Source organism: Rhinopithecus bieti, unplaced genomic scaffold, assembly GCF_001698545.2.
Source record: "Rhinopithecus bieti isolate Rb0 unplaced genomic scaffold, ASM169854v2 scaffold_23748, whole genome shotgun sequence".
NCBI classification, from domain to species: domain Eukaryota; kingdom Metazoa; phylum Chordata; class Mammalia; order Primates; family Cercopithecidae; genus Rhinopithecus; species Rhinopithecus bieti.
In genome coordinates, this window is record NW_016811596.1 from 270,621 (window position 1) to 287,070 (window position 16,450).

The following is a 16,450-nucleotide window of genomic DNA, read 5'->3' on the forward strand; positions in this document are numbered from 1 at the left end:
TTATATATATATATTATTTTTTATATCTTCCCTATTAAGATGTATATTTAGAGCAAATACTCATCAAGTTCTTCCTGATGAATACTCCATCCCTACCAACCTACAGTTTTCTTTTTAAAAACTAGGATCCTTATAATGTATTTCAATGATGGAGCTCCCTTTTATATATTAAAATCAAACCAGTTATTATAACACAATGGAATTGACACTCTAGGGTAATGGATATAAAAGGGAATCTGGCTACTCTTTATTGTAAGATTTATACAGTTTTAAAATAAGTTCCTTCAATTTCAAAAAGAGACTCAAATGGTGTGAAAAGTCCTTTCTAAACTGAGAACTAAGAAAGCCAGTTTAGATTTCTTGAATAGACCCTGCGGTGTAAGACCATGGTAATTATTAATGGAGCTCTTTAAACCCTGTATCATGTAGTCACACTTTCTTGCTTCATAAATTGATTTAGATCAATCTCTCCTTCGGAAGACAAAGAAGAATCTGGCTGTACATTGTTGGTCTTTAGAGTATGTGCTACCTAAATTGTCTAGTTGCTCTTGGACTACATCCGTAAGGATCTCCACTAACTAAACCATTCTGGACACAAATGCCAGAATTTGCCTTCTTTAAACATCATTCCAGTGGGCCACTTCTCTTCTCAGAAAATGTCATCATTTCCTGAGTAAAAGCACATATTCTCTCATATCAAATCCAAATTTCCACACTTGTCTTTCAAATTCTTGCACATCACACACATGTGTATGTACATTGTAATATGTATTATGTATATAGTATATAAATATATTTAAATATAGTAATATTGTGATTATAAAGTATTTGATTTATATAAATTTATAAGTGTATACATTTTACATGTCAATATAAACATTATATAATTTTATATAAAAATTTTACTATATTTGTAAACATTATTTTTATCTGTTCTCTACTTTCTAAATGAGATTTCACTTCTGAATTCTAACAATCTGTATTACTTTTTAAAAATATAATTTCAACTTTTATTTTAGATTCAGGGGATACATGTGCAGGTTTGTTACTTGGGTATATTGTGTGGTGCTGAGATTTGGGGTACAATTCATCCTGTCACTCGGGTTGTGCATAGTATCTGACTGTTTTTCAAATGATCTCCCCTCCCTCCCTTCTTTTCTCCCTCCCTCTCTCTTCTAGTAGTTCTTTTGTTGTGTCTTTTGTTGACATCCTTATGTGTATGAGTATGCAATGTTGTTGAGAACAGGCAGTATTTGATTTTCTGTTCCTGCGTTAATTCACTTACGATAATGGCCTCTAGCTGCATCCATGTTGCTGCAAAGGACATTATCTCATTCTTTTTTATGGGTGAGTAGTATTCCATGACTTGTATATGCCACATTTTCTTTATCTGTCATTGATGGACATCTGGGTTAATTCCATGTCTTTGCTATTGTGAATAGTTCTGTGATGAACATATGCATGCATATGTCCTTTTGGTAGAATGATTTATTTTCTTTTGGATATATACCCAGTAATAAGATTGGTAGATCAAATGGTAGTTCTGTTTTAAGTTCTTTGAGAAATCTCCAAACTGCTTTCTGCAGTGACTGAACTAATATACATTCCCACCAGCAGTGTACAAGTGCTCCCTTTTCTCTGAAGCCTCACTAGCATCTGTAACTTTTGACTTTTTACTAATAGCCATTCTGACTGGTGTGAAATGGTATCTCATTATGGTTTTAATTTGTATTTCTCTGATGATTAGTGATGTTGAGCATTTTTTCATATGTTTGTTAGCTGCTTGTGTGCCTTCTTTTGAGAAGTGTCTGTTCATGTCTTTTGCCCATTTTTAATAGGGTTGTTTTTTGCTTCTTCAATTGTTTACGTTCTTTATATATTCTCGATATTAGACCTTTGTTGGATGCATAGTTAGAGAATATTTTTCTCCTATCTGGTAGGTTGTCTGTTTACTCTGTTGATAGTTTCTTTGCTATGCAGAAACTCTTTAATGTAATTAGGTCCCACTCATCATTGTTTTTGTTGCTATTGCTTTTGAGGACTTAGTCATAAATTATTTCCCAAGACCAATGTCCAGAATGGTGTTTCCTAGGTTTTCCTCTAGGATATTTGTATTTTGAGGTCTTACATTTAAATCTTTAATCCATCTTGAGTTAATTTTTATATATGGTGAAAGGTATGGGTTCAATTTTATTCTTCTGCACATGACTAGCCAGCTATCTCAGCATCATTTATTGAAGAGAGAGTCCTTTTCCTATTGCTTATTTTAGTTGACTTTGTCAAAGATCAGGTGGCTGTAGGTGTACAGCTTTATTTCTGGGTTCTCCATTCTGTTCCATTGCCCTATGTGTCTGTTTTTGTACCAGTACCATGCTGTTTTGATTACTGTAGCCTTATAGTATAATTTGAAGTCTGGTAATGTGATGCCTCCAGCTTTGTTCTTTTTGCTTAGGATTGCTTTGGCTGTTCAGGATCTCTTTTGGTTCCACATGAAGTTTAGAATAGTGTTTTCTCTTTCTGTGAAAAAATGGCACTGGTGATTTGATAGGAATAGAATCTGTAGATTGCTTTGGGTAGTATGATAACAATATTGATTCTTCCAATCCATGAGTATGGAATGTTTTCCATTTGTTTGTGTAATCTATGATTTTTTTTCAGTAGTGTTTTGTAGTTCTCCTTTTAGAAAACTTTCATCTCTTTGTTTAGATGTATTCCTAGGTATTTTAATTTTTTGTGACCTTTGTTCATGGGATTGTATTCTTGATTTCGCTCTTGACCTGCCTGTTATTGGTGTGTGGAAATGATACTGATTTTTATACATTGAGTTTATATCCTGAAACTTTACCAAAGTTGTTTATCAGTTCCAGGAGCCTTTTGGTGGAGTCTTCAGGGTTTGCGAGGTATAGAATCATATCAGCTATGAAGAGAGATCGTTTAGCTTCTTCTTTTCCTATTTGGATGTCTTTTATTTCTTTCTGTTGCCTGATTGCTCTGGCTAGGACTTGCAGTACTATGTTGAATAATAGGAGTTGTGAAAGTAGGCATTCTTGTCTTGTTTTAGCTCTGAAGGGAGAATGCTTTCAGTTTTTGCCCATTCAGTATGATATTGGCTGTGGGTTTGTCACTGATGGCTCTTAGTATTTTGAGGTGTGTTCCTTCAGTGCCTAGTTTCTGGAGGGTTTTTAGTCATGAAGGGATTTTATATTTTACTGAAAGCTCTTTTTTTAATCTATTGAGATGATCATATGATTTTTTATTTTAATTCTGTGTATGTAGTGAATCACATTTATTGATTTGCCTGTGTTGAACCAACCTTGCATCCCAAGAATGAAGCCTACTTGATCATGGGGAATTAACTTTTGGATGTGCTGTTGGATTTGGTAGTATTTTGCTGAGGATTTTTGCATCTATGTTTAGTGGGGATACTGGCTTGTAGTTTATTTTTTCATGTGTCTTTGCCAGATTTTGGTATCAGGGTGGTGCTAGCTTCACAGAATGAGTTAGGGAGGAGTCCTTCTTCCTCCATTTTTGGGAATAGTTTCAGTCTGATCTGGTAGAATTTGGCTACAGCTTGCTAAACTCCCTAATAATAAGAGCTACCAGACCCCTCCTAACTCTGATTTACAACCTAGATCACTACAACTCTGACTGGGCAAAGGACCAGTCTTATAAACATTCTCTTCAACTGCAGACCATAAGCCAGTTTCGGCCAGCATATAAAGGTTATATGCAAACTGTCTTTGTGTCCTATAGTTCACCTTTTGGTGTAAATGCCAAATTTCACTTCGTTTTAATGCTAAAACCCTGCCCCAAAGTGAACATGGGATGTATGTTGCATATATGTTTACCCATTGTGCATATCTTGGCTCCCCTCATAAATATAGATAGCTTCCCCACACACCTGCTAAATGTGTATGACATGGTTGTGTCATATGGACTGTGTGAGTCATAAAACCCAACTTGCCCTTTCCTTCCTCGAAGACAGAGTACCTTTGTTCCAGACTGGAGGCTATTTCTTCCTGGTTTGCAAACTGACATCTACAATAAAGCTCTCCTTTCTACTATGTAGCCATCCTGGTGGTCTTTTAGATGACAGCCCTTACCCACTGTACCCTAATCCTTCCCACTTGTTTGAAGATGTCTAAAATCTTACCTAGTCATTTCATTCATTTGAAGTATAATGCAGACTCCAGTAGGTGTGATCATGTAGGCTGTTCTCTATTCAAACTAAAGTTTGAATATGTTTCTAATATTTCCCAGAGTTAAAGGAAAACAGATATAATATATATGTGGGTGGTGTTCCACCAAAATGCCTGCATAATACAGGAACAACTTATCCACATGCACATACAACTCTTACCCAAGAGGTATGTTCAGGCACTCTTGTTTTTTCCCTGAGCTATAGCAGCTCCATGTTCTTATTTCTCTTGGCAACTTTTTGCCTTCTTTGCTTTCTCAACCCATCTTGGCCACCATCTGCTATGTGTCAGTTCCAGAGACCACAAAGAACTAACAGCACCACCTGTGCTTCTTAGTTCCAGCTAAAGAGAGAAAAAAATGTCTGATTGGTTGCTGGTGCTTAGATATACAAGTCCTCCTGTCAGACATATTCCCCTCTGGTTCCATTAGTCCTGGGGCCATTCATGAAACAAACTTGTTTGCCTAGGGCCATTCCTTCAGGAGGAGTTACATGAGTAAATCTGTGTGGGAGAGATGGGTACATTTCATTTATAAGGGGGAACTGAAGAGATAGAGAATTCAGAATGCCTGCTGTTCCTGATGGTTTTGCAGTTCTAAATTCCCATTTCCTATGAAGTCTAACTCTATATCCTCAGATTTTAGGAGTTCCTCTATATCTCTTTAATAAACTCCTTTCCTAACTTAACTCCCTAGTTTGAGGAGAGTTCTGTTCCTCGAGACTAAGAGCATTGACCAGGATCTAGAGCCAAAGAACATGAAACCCAAATCCCTAAAAACACAGAAGAAGTTCCATGAGACAGAGGCATGGCACAAAGCCAGGGAGTTGAGTGGGAGTAGGAGTGGGTACAGTGTTTCTCCCTAAGTGCCTGCTCCTGTACAGATCCGGCTGGCAGGAAAAGGAGTTAGTTGGAAGTCTTGGCTTGTGGAACCAAATTCTCTCATGTCAACTTATTTAGACAATAGTGAATCTACTTGTCCATCTATGCTGATTCCATAGATACAAAGGGAAAAGAGGAAAGCCCAGACTCTTGAATGTGGATGAGAAGGGGATTGGGAGAATAGTGGGAGTTGAAGAGCACAGAAAAACAGCGGGCAAATCCTTTTCGCATGGCCATCAGCCCAGCCCTCTGTTCATTGTTCTCACCTGTATTATGTGTGGGAGCACACACTCACATGCACACACACAGCTGCTGCTCCTCCTGCCACACCATGACTGTCTGTAATTTGTCTTCCAGGTCTCCAAGAAAGAGACTTTGTGTTCCTCTTTGCCTTCCTTCGCACCCTGTTATAAATGCCCTTTAATGGTTTTCTCCCGACTCAGCTTTCTATTCCTTCATGTTTCCTATTCATTTTTCCTATTCTCAAAAGAAACTCAATATAGAGAAACCATAACAATGTGATTTGAAGAGACTTCTGTAGCCCACCTCTGCCCCTCTCCATCACCTCCCAACCCAGTCTCCAAAGTTCATGCTTAAAAGAGGGAAATGGGGACGGAAGGAAAGTTAACTAGTTGAAATAATTCAGCTTGTACTGGGCATGGTGCTGACTGTCTTAAGCACATTTTGTTCCATTCTCATGACAACTCTGAGAACATGATTTTAATTAGCTCTTCTTTCCTGAAGAAGCTAGCTGATTTAAAGACCACTCAACTCATCAGTGGCAGAACTAGGATTTAAACTCAAATCTTTTTGACCCAACGCCCATGCAACATCAATCCTTTGGGCAGTCTAATAAGAAACTATATGTAGAAAATTTTTATTAAATTATGCTTGTGTTCTCTAGCAGGGAGAGCTGTTTGAGTATTCCCTTGGGAACACAGTTTAGGTAACAGATTGTTTAATTGGCACAGTCTGCTTTTTTAAAGGATGCAGGTAAATGATGGATGATATGGTTTGGATCTGTGTCCCCACCAAATCTTATGTTGAATTGTAATCCCTAATGTTGGAGGGCCTGGTGGGAGGTGATTTGATCATGGAGGCAAATTTCTCATGAATGGTTTGGCACCATTCCCTTGGTACTGTCCTCACATTTGTGACTGAGTTCTCATGAGATCTGGTCATTTAAAAGTGTGTGACCCCTCCCTGCCCCTAGCTCCTGCTCCCACCATGTGAGATGCCTCACTCCCCTTTTGCCTTCTGTCGTGATTGGAAGCTTCCTGAGGCCTCCTCAGAAGCAGAAGCTACTATGCTTCTTTTACAGTCTGCAGAACCATGAGTCAATCGAGCATCTTTTCTTTATAAACTAACCAGTCTCACGTATTTCTTTATAACAATGTGAGAATGGACTAATATAACAGTAAGTTTCAATCTGTAACTGGAGTGATAGGGAGAATGTCCCAGATGGCCAGCATTTGGTGGAAGACACTGGAAAAGAAGTCTAAAGTGCACATCCTAGAGTTCAAGAGGCCTTAGGAGAATGCTATTTTGCCTAAGGCAGATTTGCTCTTAAATTTCCTACATGATGCCTGTTTTACCATATCCTGACCTCCATGATGCCTCCAGGCCACTTGCCGTAATAGTTCCAAAGTCGTCTTCCTGTGTTAAACACTTACCCTGTTGACCCAATTCCTTGCTTACAGTTGACTCTAGAGTTTGCTTCTCATCTACTATTTAAGCCCTGTTTTAATTCCGCTTTACTTCAGCCTTCCCTTGGGGTCGTTTTCTTTCTGTCTCCTCTCTTTAGTCCTGACTTCCATGGAAGTTACAGTAAAACAATGCAGGAAAATAAGCAGACAATGATGCTGAAGGACATGCAGGCCACTCTTATTTAACTCTCAGCTGACCCAGCTCCCCTTCACTTCCAGCCTCAACCAGGGAGGGAAGGCAGCCCAGAACCACAAGAACTTGGAGGACTATAGTTGAACTGAAGCTCTTTATCCTCCGAGTCAACCTTTCTTGCATCTATTGCACCCAGGGCTAATGAATGAACTTCAAAGAATGGCTCCTAACATCAAGTTCATCAGTGACCAGAGGTGTACTTTTGCAACCTCCCCAGGAGCTTTGTTGTGGATGTCTTCCTACCAGGAGTTTGGTTACCATAGCAACAGCCAGAGAAGCTCTGCTTGGAAGAGAGATTTCTTGTATAATGAGCCTGGAAGACCTTAAGGTGAACATAGACAACTTTTGCTGTTTTAGGCCTGAAAGACCTAATTTTTTTCCTTCCCTATTAGTTACTGGTATATATTTATAGCATTTGTATCACATTAACCATAAAATGAATCTGACTTATTATTTCCTTTTAAAAATCCAGATAGTCTGATCGTATAGAGATCACTGGGTTCCTGAGTCCTGAGGCCACACTGGAATATATTATCCAAAAACTCTCAGTCTTGTCTCCTAGTTTTGTTTGCATGAAGTCATTACTCTTCTCAAGTCCTTCTCAGGACCTGCCAAATCAAAACTCCTGAGCTGGAAGGTGGGAGCCATCCAACAATCGGTTCTTCCCCTACAAGCCACCAGAATTTTCTCCTCCTCTAGCTCATTGGGTATGGCATTTGCACTATTTTGTCCTCTTCCTTTGGAGAATCATCCCTCCCCTGCTAAATAGTTATTGATCAACCCCTGTGGTAAGAATGGCATGACTCGGTTCCTAAGCCTGACCAGGCTCAGGCTCTTTCCTGGGACTTCTGCCAGTACTATATGGGAAGGTATTCTTTTGTCTCAGAGGCTGCTAAGTTGGTAAATCCTATATTACCTATAGGATGGTGGAGAAATCGTATGTTAGTCTGCCAAGGCTGCCATAACAGAATACCATAGACTGGGTGGCTATATTAGTCTGTTTTCATGCTGCTAATAAAGACATACCTGAGAGTAGGCAATTTATAAGGGAAAGAGGTTTAATTGACTCACAGTTCGGCATGGCTGGGGAGGTCTCAGGAAACTTACAATCATGGTGGAAGTGGAAGCAAACATGTCCTTCTCTATGTGATGGCCAGAAGGAGAAGTGCCGAGAAAAAGGGGAAAAAGCCCCATATGAAGCTATCAGATCTCATGAGCACTCACTCACTATCATGAGAACAGCATGAGGGTAACCGCCCCCATGATTCAATTACCTCCCACTGGGTCCCTCCACGACACGTGGGGATTATGGGAACCACAATTCAAGATGAGATTTGGGTGAGGACACAACCAAACCATATCAGTGGCTTAAAAAAAAACAGACGTTTGCTTCTCACAGTTCTGGGGGCTGGATGTCTAAGATTAAGGTGTCAGCAGGGCTTCTTTCCTCAGCTTGCAGATGGGTCCATGTCTGGCTCTGACCTCACGTGGCTTTTCCTCTGCTCACACTCTTGGTGTCTCTTCTCCCTCTTAGAAGAACACCAGTCCTATTGGATTAGGGCCCCACACTGATGACCTTCATTTAACCTTCATCACTTTCTTAAGGCCTTGTCTGCAAATACAGTCATATTGGGAGTTAGGGCTTCATATGAGTTTTGAGGAAACACAATTCAGACCATAATAAATTCTATAGGAGAACTGGAAAGAAAGGTGGAGACCCAGTCACATTGTTCACATTGTATCTCTGGATACAATAAGTCAGCCCTACCCCTCGAAATATTTTATTTTCTTCAGTAATATTTCTTTTCTCTCCACTGTACTGTCTTAAATATTTAAACACATTTACATAATGGCCATTGTTTAGTCAAAATAAGTGAAGAAATGGTGTTTGGAGGTATTAGAAACTGCAAACAATACTTCATTATAAATTAAGAAATATAACTTATATAGTTTTTTGTTTATTGCACTTTATCCAAAGACATAGGCACTATCCACATCTTAGTTATTGTGTATATATGAAGATTACCTTAAGCAGACACTTTTGTCTTAGTACCTTCCTTAAGCACAATTTTTAAGATTCAATTGTTCTAATACTTTATACCCTATAATCAAGCAGAGATGAGAAGACCTCAGAATTCAACAAGAATCTGGGTGCTTACCTCTTCTGACACAAATATCAGAAGCTGATTCTCAAAGCTTCTGCTTTTACATAGAAGTAAAAATATCCACTCCATTTCTAATCACAAATGGAAAGAACCAGAGGTGATACCCCAGCCAATTGTCTACAGTTAAAGCATTAATATTGTGTTCAGAGGATACAATTCATAATATTTATGCACTCATTTGTACAGAGGAGAAGAAAGAGACACAAAAACTAGTGAAATCATACCTCCCTATGCATGGCTTTTAAGCCAATTCATCTGTGCTATAGGATACAATGGGGTGGCAGGGGCGGGGAGTGGATCTACATTAATGTTTACACCTTACCTAAAGAAATACAGTCATATTGGGAGCTAGGGCTTCATATTCATATGAAGCCCTAACATAATGCCAACAAATTAATGTGTTGTTTAGCCTTTATTGCATAGAAGGCCTTCCATTTGGACATGCTAGATACAGAACTCTAAACTCTAAGCTTGTTAATCACAGAAAGTGTGTTCTCATCCATCTTTGTGTCTCCTGCCCTTAATACTATGCCCAACCCAGAATCAGGGATCAAAAGATATTTTTGGTATGAAAGGGCATAAAGACACACATATGACCTTGAATGACAGTAGCAATGTGTTACAATTTATTAAAGATGTCTGATGAGTCCAGAGTACTGCAAATATTGAATCCAAATTCTCAAAAGGCATGTGATAGAATGGGGTTACCCTTGATAAACTGTAACTGAAGTTAGAAAGATTATTTTAGAGACACCGTCAGGGTAGATGTCAGAAAATCTGAGTTCCTGTCTTGCATATTCCACCAATAAAGTTTATAACATTGCACCAGTTGCTTAATCTCTGTGTCTTGAATCCTCATCAATAAAGCTCAATTAAGTTCATTCAAACATTTGTGTGAATGCTAACAATTCACTGGCAATTAATTTGAAAACAAAAATCTGTAAGGCTTCTGCAATCTAGTTGAAATCTACCTTTCCCAATGGGTTTTCTAAAATTCATCAGCACCTACCAGCCTGTCCCATGTCTTATATCCTGGCTTCTGCCACACTTCTTTCTGCTGAGATGTTCTCTCTGCTCTTCTCACCTCCCAAATTCCTGACCATTCTTTAAGACCCAGACCCACATACATCTCCTTAAAGCCTCTAGGCCCACACGCACTAGGGGATTATGTGTAGGTGTGTGAACTCCTTGAGGATGGAACATATTCAATTCTTTTCAACGCTGCCCCTAGCAGCCTTCCCACCATACATGGAGCAAAGCAAATACTGTGGCTCTCGCCTCCTCTTGTTCCCTCAGGACCTCGCAGCCTTCAGTTCACTCAACCCAAGATCTCAAGTTTTCAAAGAAATGAAGAGATTGAAGGCTTCTGTCTCTCAAGTTAGTCACTGATCAGGCAGAAGTGTTTGGCTCCTGCTTCCTCACATTTGTTTTGCACACACACAATGGTCTCGATACATTTAGAGGGTATTTGCAATGGGACGTGGCTGGCCCAACTGTCAGCCAACCTTCATGTTTCTTTCATAGCCCCCAAGAAGTCAACTGAAGAGTTCAAAGAATTGAGAAGTTAAGCCAATTTATTTAAAATAATCTTTGACTTTCTCTTTGTCAATATATGTGTATTTTCTGCAAGGTTACGAAAACTGGAACATACATTAAAACAACAATTTTCAGTGGCATCTGCAGCAACTAATTCTGGAGAATTGTCTTATTCAATTGCTTTTCTTACTTATGTGGAACTAAACCTTAATCTGCTTTTCAGGTATGAAATATATTCATGATTCTGTCTCAAAATATGAAATCAAAAGTTATAACTCCCAGCTAACTGTCATATTAATTCATCTGGATGAATTTTGTGGTACTGACCTCTGACAATGCTCAGCGTGTCAAAGCAAACACCTGCCCCATCCCATGCCTATCCCAAAAACAAACGAGAGGCTTTTATAGGTTGCAAGTCCTGGTCTGGTTTATTTATAAAGCAATAAATATTAGAAGCACAAACAAATTGCACGTGTGTAAACAAACTGTACAATGATTGATGAAAGATGAGGGAAGGTGGTTCGGAAGACTCCAAGAAGCATAATAGCATCATCCTGACTGGAAGGTAGATAGAGAGAGAAGGCACCTTAGAAGCATTTGCGGTGGACAATGGATGGGCCCGCCTCATCGTACTCTTGCTTGCTAATCCACATCTGCTGGAAGGTGGACAGAGAGGCCAGGATGGAGCCCCCAATCCAGACAGAGTATTTACGCTCAGGGGGAGCAATAATCTGCAGAAAGAAAACAAAAACTTCCAGTGAACTCTGAAGTTCCAAGCAAGGGAGCAAACAACATGTTGGGAGGGTTCACAGAAAAAAAACATTAGATACTAATTCGCTATAATGTGGGATATGTCATACCACAAAATAATGTGGCCAATCAAGTTATATGAACTCACCTCTATTTCATCATTTCTATTATTAAAGATATATTCTATTATTAAAATGGAATTTCTCCACTTATCTAGAGTATAATTTGGCAACAAGCTAAATATATAGTGGAGGCTAGCCCAAAAGTTGGGGCTTTAAAAATGTATTCAAAGATTTTGTTGCGTGTGTGTGTGTCTTTTTTGGTCAAAGATTTATTTTTATTCACTGCTTAAAAGCATTTTGGAAGTTACCTATCTTGGGAAAAGTGCTAAGAAAATCAGAAAAAGAGGTAGAAAAAGTAATACGTAAAGTTTGTAGGAGACAGGAAACTGAGTATGAAGGGGAAATGAATTAGGAATGTAATTCTGCTTAGAATACCAAGACTTGCCTTGGATCTCCCACTCACAAAAATTCTTTACCTTAATCTTCATGGTGCTAGGAGCCAGGGCAGTGATTTCCTTCTGCATACGATCAGCAATACCAGGGTACATAGTGGTGCCTCCAGATAAGACATTGTTAGCATACAGGTCCTTGCGGATATCAATGTCACACTTCATGATGCTATTGTAAGTTGTTTCATGGATGCCAGCAGATTCCATACCTAGGAACAAGTCACACACACACACAGACACACACACACACACACGTATCACAGAGCATTCGGGTCAAGGTAGGGGGAAGAGAACAGGACTTCTTTGTGTGGGTGAGCTGTCACCATTTGTCTCTGAAACATATGTTGCCCTATAAGACACACTGCAGGGTGCAATGGGTGCCTCACAGTTAATCCACAATACAATGCCAAGAAAGGAGCAACTGTGCTTAGCACCTGTTTCGTGTAAACACCTCCTGAAACTATCAGATGTATGAAGATGTATTGGAAAAGGAAAAGATACACGTTTAAACTAAAATGAATGTGATTTTATGGACTTAAATCAGATCCTGACAAAGTTCCTCGTGGAAAGCATTGCTTAGGAAGGATATTTGCTGACATACCAGTGTCCAGTTATTACTATGAGTAGGAATGTTGTTGCATTTAATGATGAGTAACTTGGAAAATCCAGCTACTTGGTAATGAAACTTACTGGAATAAGTCAGCTCTTGTGAAATAGCCCTTTTCCTGCAGATATGTGATATTCAGTTACTACTCTGTGTCATCCTTTATTTTGAGATGAACTCAGTGTGTCATCCTTTATATCACTAGAGCAGAACATAGACTTTCCCTTTAATGAGCCATCAGGACTTGAGGTTGAGCTATGTGGGAGTCCAAACGTTGACTTCTTTTAACTCAAGGGCTTCTTGAGCCTTCTAGATTTCACTCTGAGAGACCCTAAGATTTCCAGGGAAAATCGTGCCTCTGCACCAGACCCTACAACTCACCAATGAAGGAGGGCTGGAAGAGCGTCTCAGGACAGCGGAAGCGCTCATTGCCAATAGTGATGACTTGGCCATCAGGCAGTTCATAGCTCTTCTCCAGGGAGGAGGAAGAGGCAGCTGTGGCCATCTCATTCTCAAAATCCAGGGCGACATAGCACAGCTTCTCCTTAATGTCACGGACAATTTCACGTTCAGCTGCAGAAATAAAGAGTATCACAGTCATGCTCTGAAGCAAGAAGTCAATTGTCGGGAGGGAGGTGGATTCAGTGAGGGAGGAAGAAAGCAGACCCACACCGTGCAGATGAGACACACACACACTCACCAGTGGTGACAAAGGAGTAGCCACGCTCAGTGAGGATCTTCATGAGGTAGTCAGTGAGGTCCCGACCAGCCAGATCCAGACGCATGATGGCATGGGGCAAAGCGTAGCCCTCGTAGATGGGGACATTGTGAGTTACACCATCCCCAGAGTCCAGGACAATGCCTGCCCAGGGAAGCAGACAAGAACAAGGTAAATTCCTGAGGACAACACCACTGCTTTAGCCATGGCAAAGCCTGCTTCCAATCTTGGCTAAGAGATGCTAGCAATGATCCAGATGAAATTAGATTCCTTACACACAAAGAATAAAAATGAGCATCATGGATACTAAATCTGAAGCAAACTGCAGCTCACCCTTTTAACTATTATAGTAGAAAAAGTTCCCGGGGATACTTTCAAATGACCATCCTTCTTATCAGCCATGAGCACATTATGTAAGCACCCAAGTGTGTTTTTCTTTGCTCCTATTGAACTTACACGTTTCTCTCTCTCTTGACTCAGACCCTGTAGGGAATGTATTCTCCTTGGGGATGCTTGCCCAGGTGATATGATGGTTTAAACACATAACAATGACTGCTGCACTCCAAGTTGCTACATTGCACTGGGCTTTAAATAAGGGAAGGACCTAACTCCACAAGCTATCAGCTCCCACAGTAAGTGTGCTCTGAATCTAACCTCAGGGCACTATTGTTGCCTCTCTCTCTTAGCACAGACCTTGCTAGGGAATGGGAGGAAAGGAATTATCCCTTTTTCAGTTGGGGGATCTGATTCACAGCAAGGTCGGTGACTTGGGAATGTGATTAATCAGTAACTGTCCACAGAGCCCTGCATACCTGTGGTGCGGCCAGAAGCATACAGGGATAGCACTGCCTGGATGGCCACGTACATGGCAGGGACATTGAAGGTCTCAAACATGATCTGAGTCATCTTCTCCCGGTTGGCCTTGGGGTTCAGCGGGGCCTCTGTGAGCAGGGTGGGGTGCTCCTCGGGAGCCACCCGGAGCTCATTGTAGAAGGTGTGGTGCCAGATCTTCTCCATGTCGTCCCAGTTGGTGATGATACCGTGCTCGATGGGGTACTTCAGGGTCAGGATGCCTCGCTTGCTCTGGGCTTCATCACCTACATAGGAGTCCTTCTGACCCATACCCACCATAACTCCCTATGAGAAGGAGAAAAAATGAGAAAATCATGCACTCACCATGTCAGGAATATAATCAGTGTCTTGTCCATTTATATCTAACTGCCCAAGTTAAGGAACATATTTAAATATCAGAAATAACAAGCAATAGGATTTTACCCCAATTTAGAAGAATTATTTAAAAATCAGTCTTTTACCTTCTCCCCACTCCCCCAAAGATGTATAATTCTATTGTTGAGAATAGAACTCAGGAGAGAATGAAGCTATTTCACTGAAGAAGCAGAGCCTCGCCTCACCTTAAAAATATCATATGCCTTCATTAAATTATTAAGCTCATCACCCATGTCAACTGGAATATAGATGACTGCATTTTGGAATGACTGAATTAATGACACATTGTATTTCTCCTAAGAAAAAGATTTTGACACTCAAGTGAACACATAATGATGGGCTGCTATGCCATCCTCACTCCAACAGTGAAATTCAGCCCTGTCCAGAGCCGTCCTGGAGTCATTCACCAGCTCCGAGAACTAAGCTCTCCTCCTTGGCAGCCTGTCTGGCCAGGCATGTGACAAACCCAGAGAGCATGGCATTTCTTTTAATAAACGAGGTGGTATGTCGCTATCACCATGGCACTTGCTGCCTCTGTCATGCCTGGCTTCTAAAAATGCAGCAGCCAGGAAGGAGATAGATTACACCTTTGGGGAACCCTGTAAACTGGCTGCGAACATGAGAGAGGAATGTGGATTGGGTCCTGGTTGGTTGGGAGAGGTTATATTGTTAGAAGTTTTAAACAGGACTGAAAAGAGAGGACAAGGAAGAAAATGAAGTGTATAAGGCAGAGGAGACACTAAGGACTCAAAGTCCAAAAGGCCGTAAGTGGAGAGAAACTGGTGGCTTTCACACCCGGGAGTGCCACCCTTTGAGAGGCCTGCCACTCAGGTGTACATTACTCAGTATGTTGGGGTTTGGGGGGTACTGCTTGCCTTGCCTTGGATTTGAAGTGAATCCGCCTTTTCTTAAGTGGGCCTAAAGAGTTCATCGAACAAGAGGGTCAGGTGAGAGCCATTTCCTAGATCGCTGGACTGAAGGGGTCACGAGTGGGACTGGGGGCTCAGCGGGAAGTTTACCTGGTGCCGCGGGCGGCCCACGATGGACGGGAAGACAGCGCGGGGCGCGTCATCGCCCGCGAAGCCGGCCTTCACCAGCCCAGAGCCGTTGTCGCACACCAGGGCGGTGGTCTCCTCGTCGTCACACATGTTGGCACAGCTTCAGGGGGTTCTGCAGGTTGAGGAGGAGACGGCGGACCACGCTCAGCTGCCTGTGCAGCTGGCCTTCTCCGCACCCAGAGGAGGGGACAGAGCAGAAGGGGGTTGTGGGGACTGGACAGGGGGTTGGGCGGGGAACACTCCCGCCACCTTCCTTCCCCTCGAGTCAAAAAAGGGAGGGAAGAAACCGCGGAAGAGATTGGGGACAGAGAAGGGCAGAGGAATCCACCCAGGCTCCCTGGCCAGGAGTTCCACCTAGGGTGCCAGGTGCGAGGAGGGACCCATGAAACCCAGCCCCTTAGTCCTCCCCAGCTCTTTAATTTTCTTCCTTTTCACCAACTGGAAACACGATCTCCAGCCCTGTCCGTATCGCCATGCCTGTGCCCCAGATGGAGTGGAAAGCACGCCCCTTGGGGAGCCACAAAATTCCCCTTAGAGCCCCTGCGAGGTCCTGCGAGGACCCACGCCCAAGACAAAATAAGCTAGAACCAAATAAATAAAAAAGTGGTGGGCTTTTTAAAAAAAAAAAAAAAAAAAAAAAAAAAAAAAAAAAAAGAGGCAGTCCTAGAGCGCAGAGCCGGGACTTTGGCTGAGGGCCGCCGGGCGGGCCAGGGGCGGCGCGGACTGGACGGGCGGCCCACGCACCGTGCCGAGAACAGCCAGAGCGCGCAAGGCCGGCGCGCTTGACTCACCGTCGCGGGGCGGGTCGGCTCGGCCTGGGCTCGGCTTCGGGAGGCGGCGGGCTCTGGTGGCTGGCTCCAGGAGGGGCCGCTTTATAGAACGCTGATGGACAGGGTCAGTTGGA

General features: G+C 41.7%; 1 protein-coding gene across 1 annotated transcript; it reads right to left on the minus strand.

Annotated features, from left to right (window-relative positions):
- Positions 1 to 11,083: 11,083 nt before the first annotated feature.
- ACTC1 (actin alpha cardiac muscle 1) lies at positions 11,084 to 16,088 on the minus strand. Its single transcript, XM_017894287.1, has 6 exons — positions 15,508 to 16,088; positions 14,074 to 14,398; positions 13,244 to 13,405; positions 12,925 to 13,116; positions 11,967 to 12,148; positions 11,084 to 11,409 (listed from the first exon to the last, which is right to left on the minus strand). The coding sequence occupies exons 1-6, from the start codon at positions 15,634 to 15,636 to the stop codon at positions 11,266 to 11,268; spliced, it is 1,134 nt and encodes a 377-aa protein (XP_017749776.1). The 5' UTR covers positions 15,637 to 16,088; the 3' UTR covers positions 11,084 to 11,265.
- Positions 16,089 to 16,450: the final 362 nt, after the last annotated feature.

What these genes read in the sequence shown, in the direction of transcription:
- ACTC1 (XM_017894287.1), bottom strand. Translation starts at nt 15,636, where the DNA reads ATGTGTGACGACGAGGAGACCACCGCCCTGGTGTGCGACAACGGCTCT. An exon ending in TGCTTCTGGCCGCACCACAG is followed by an intron (nt 13,406 to 14,073) that starts GTATGCAGGGCT and finishes TTCCCTGGGCAG; the next exon opens with GCATTGTCCTGGACTCTGGG. An exon ending in CTTCCAGCCCTCCTTCATTG is followed by an intron (nt 12,149 to 12,924) that starts GTGAGTTGTAGG and finishes ACTTGTTCCTAG; the next exon opens with GTATGGAATCTGCTGGCATC.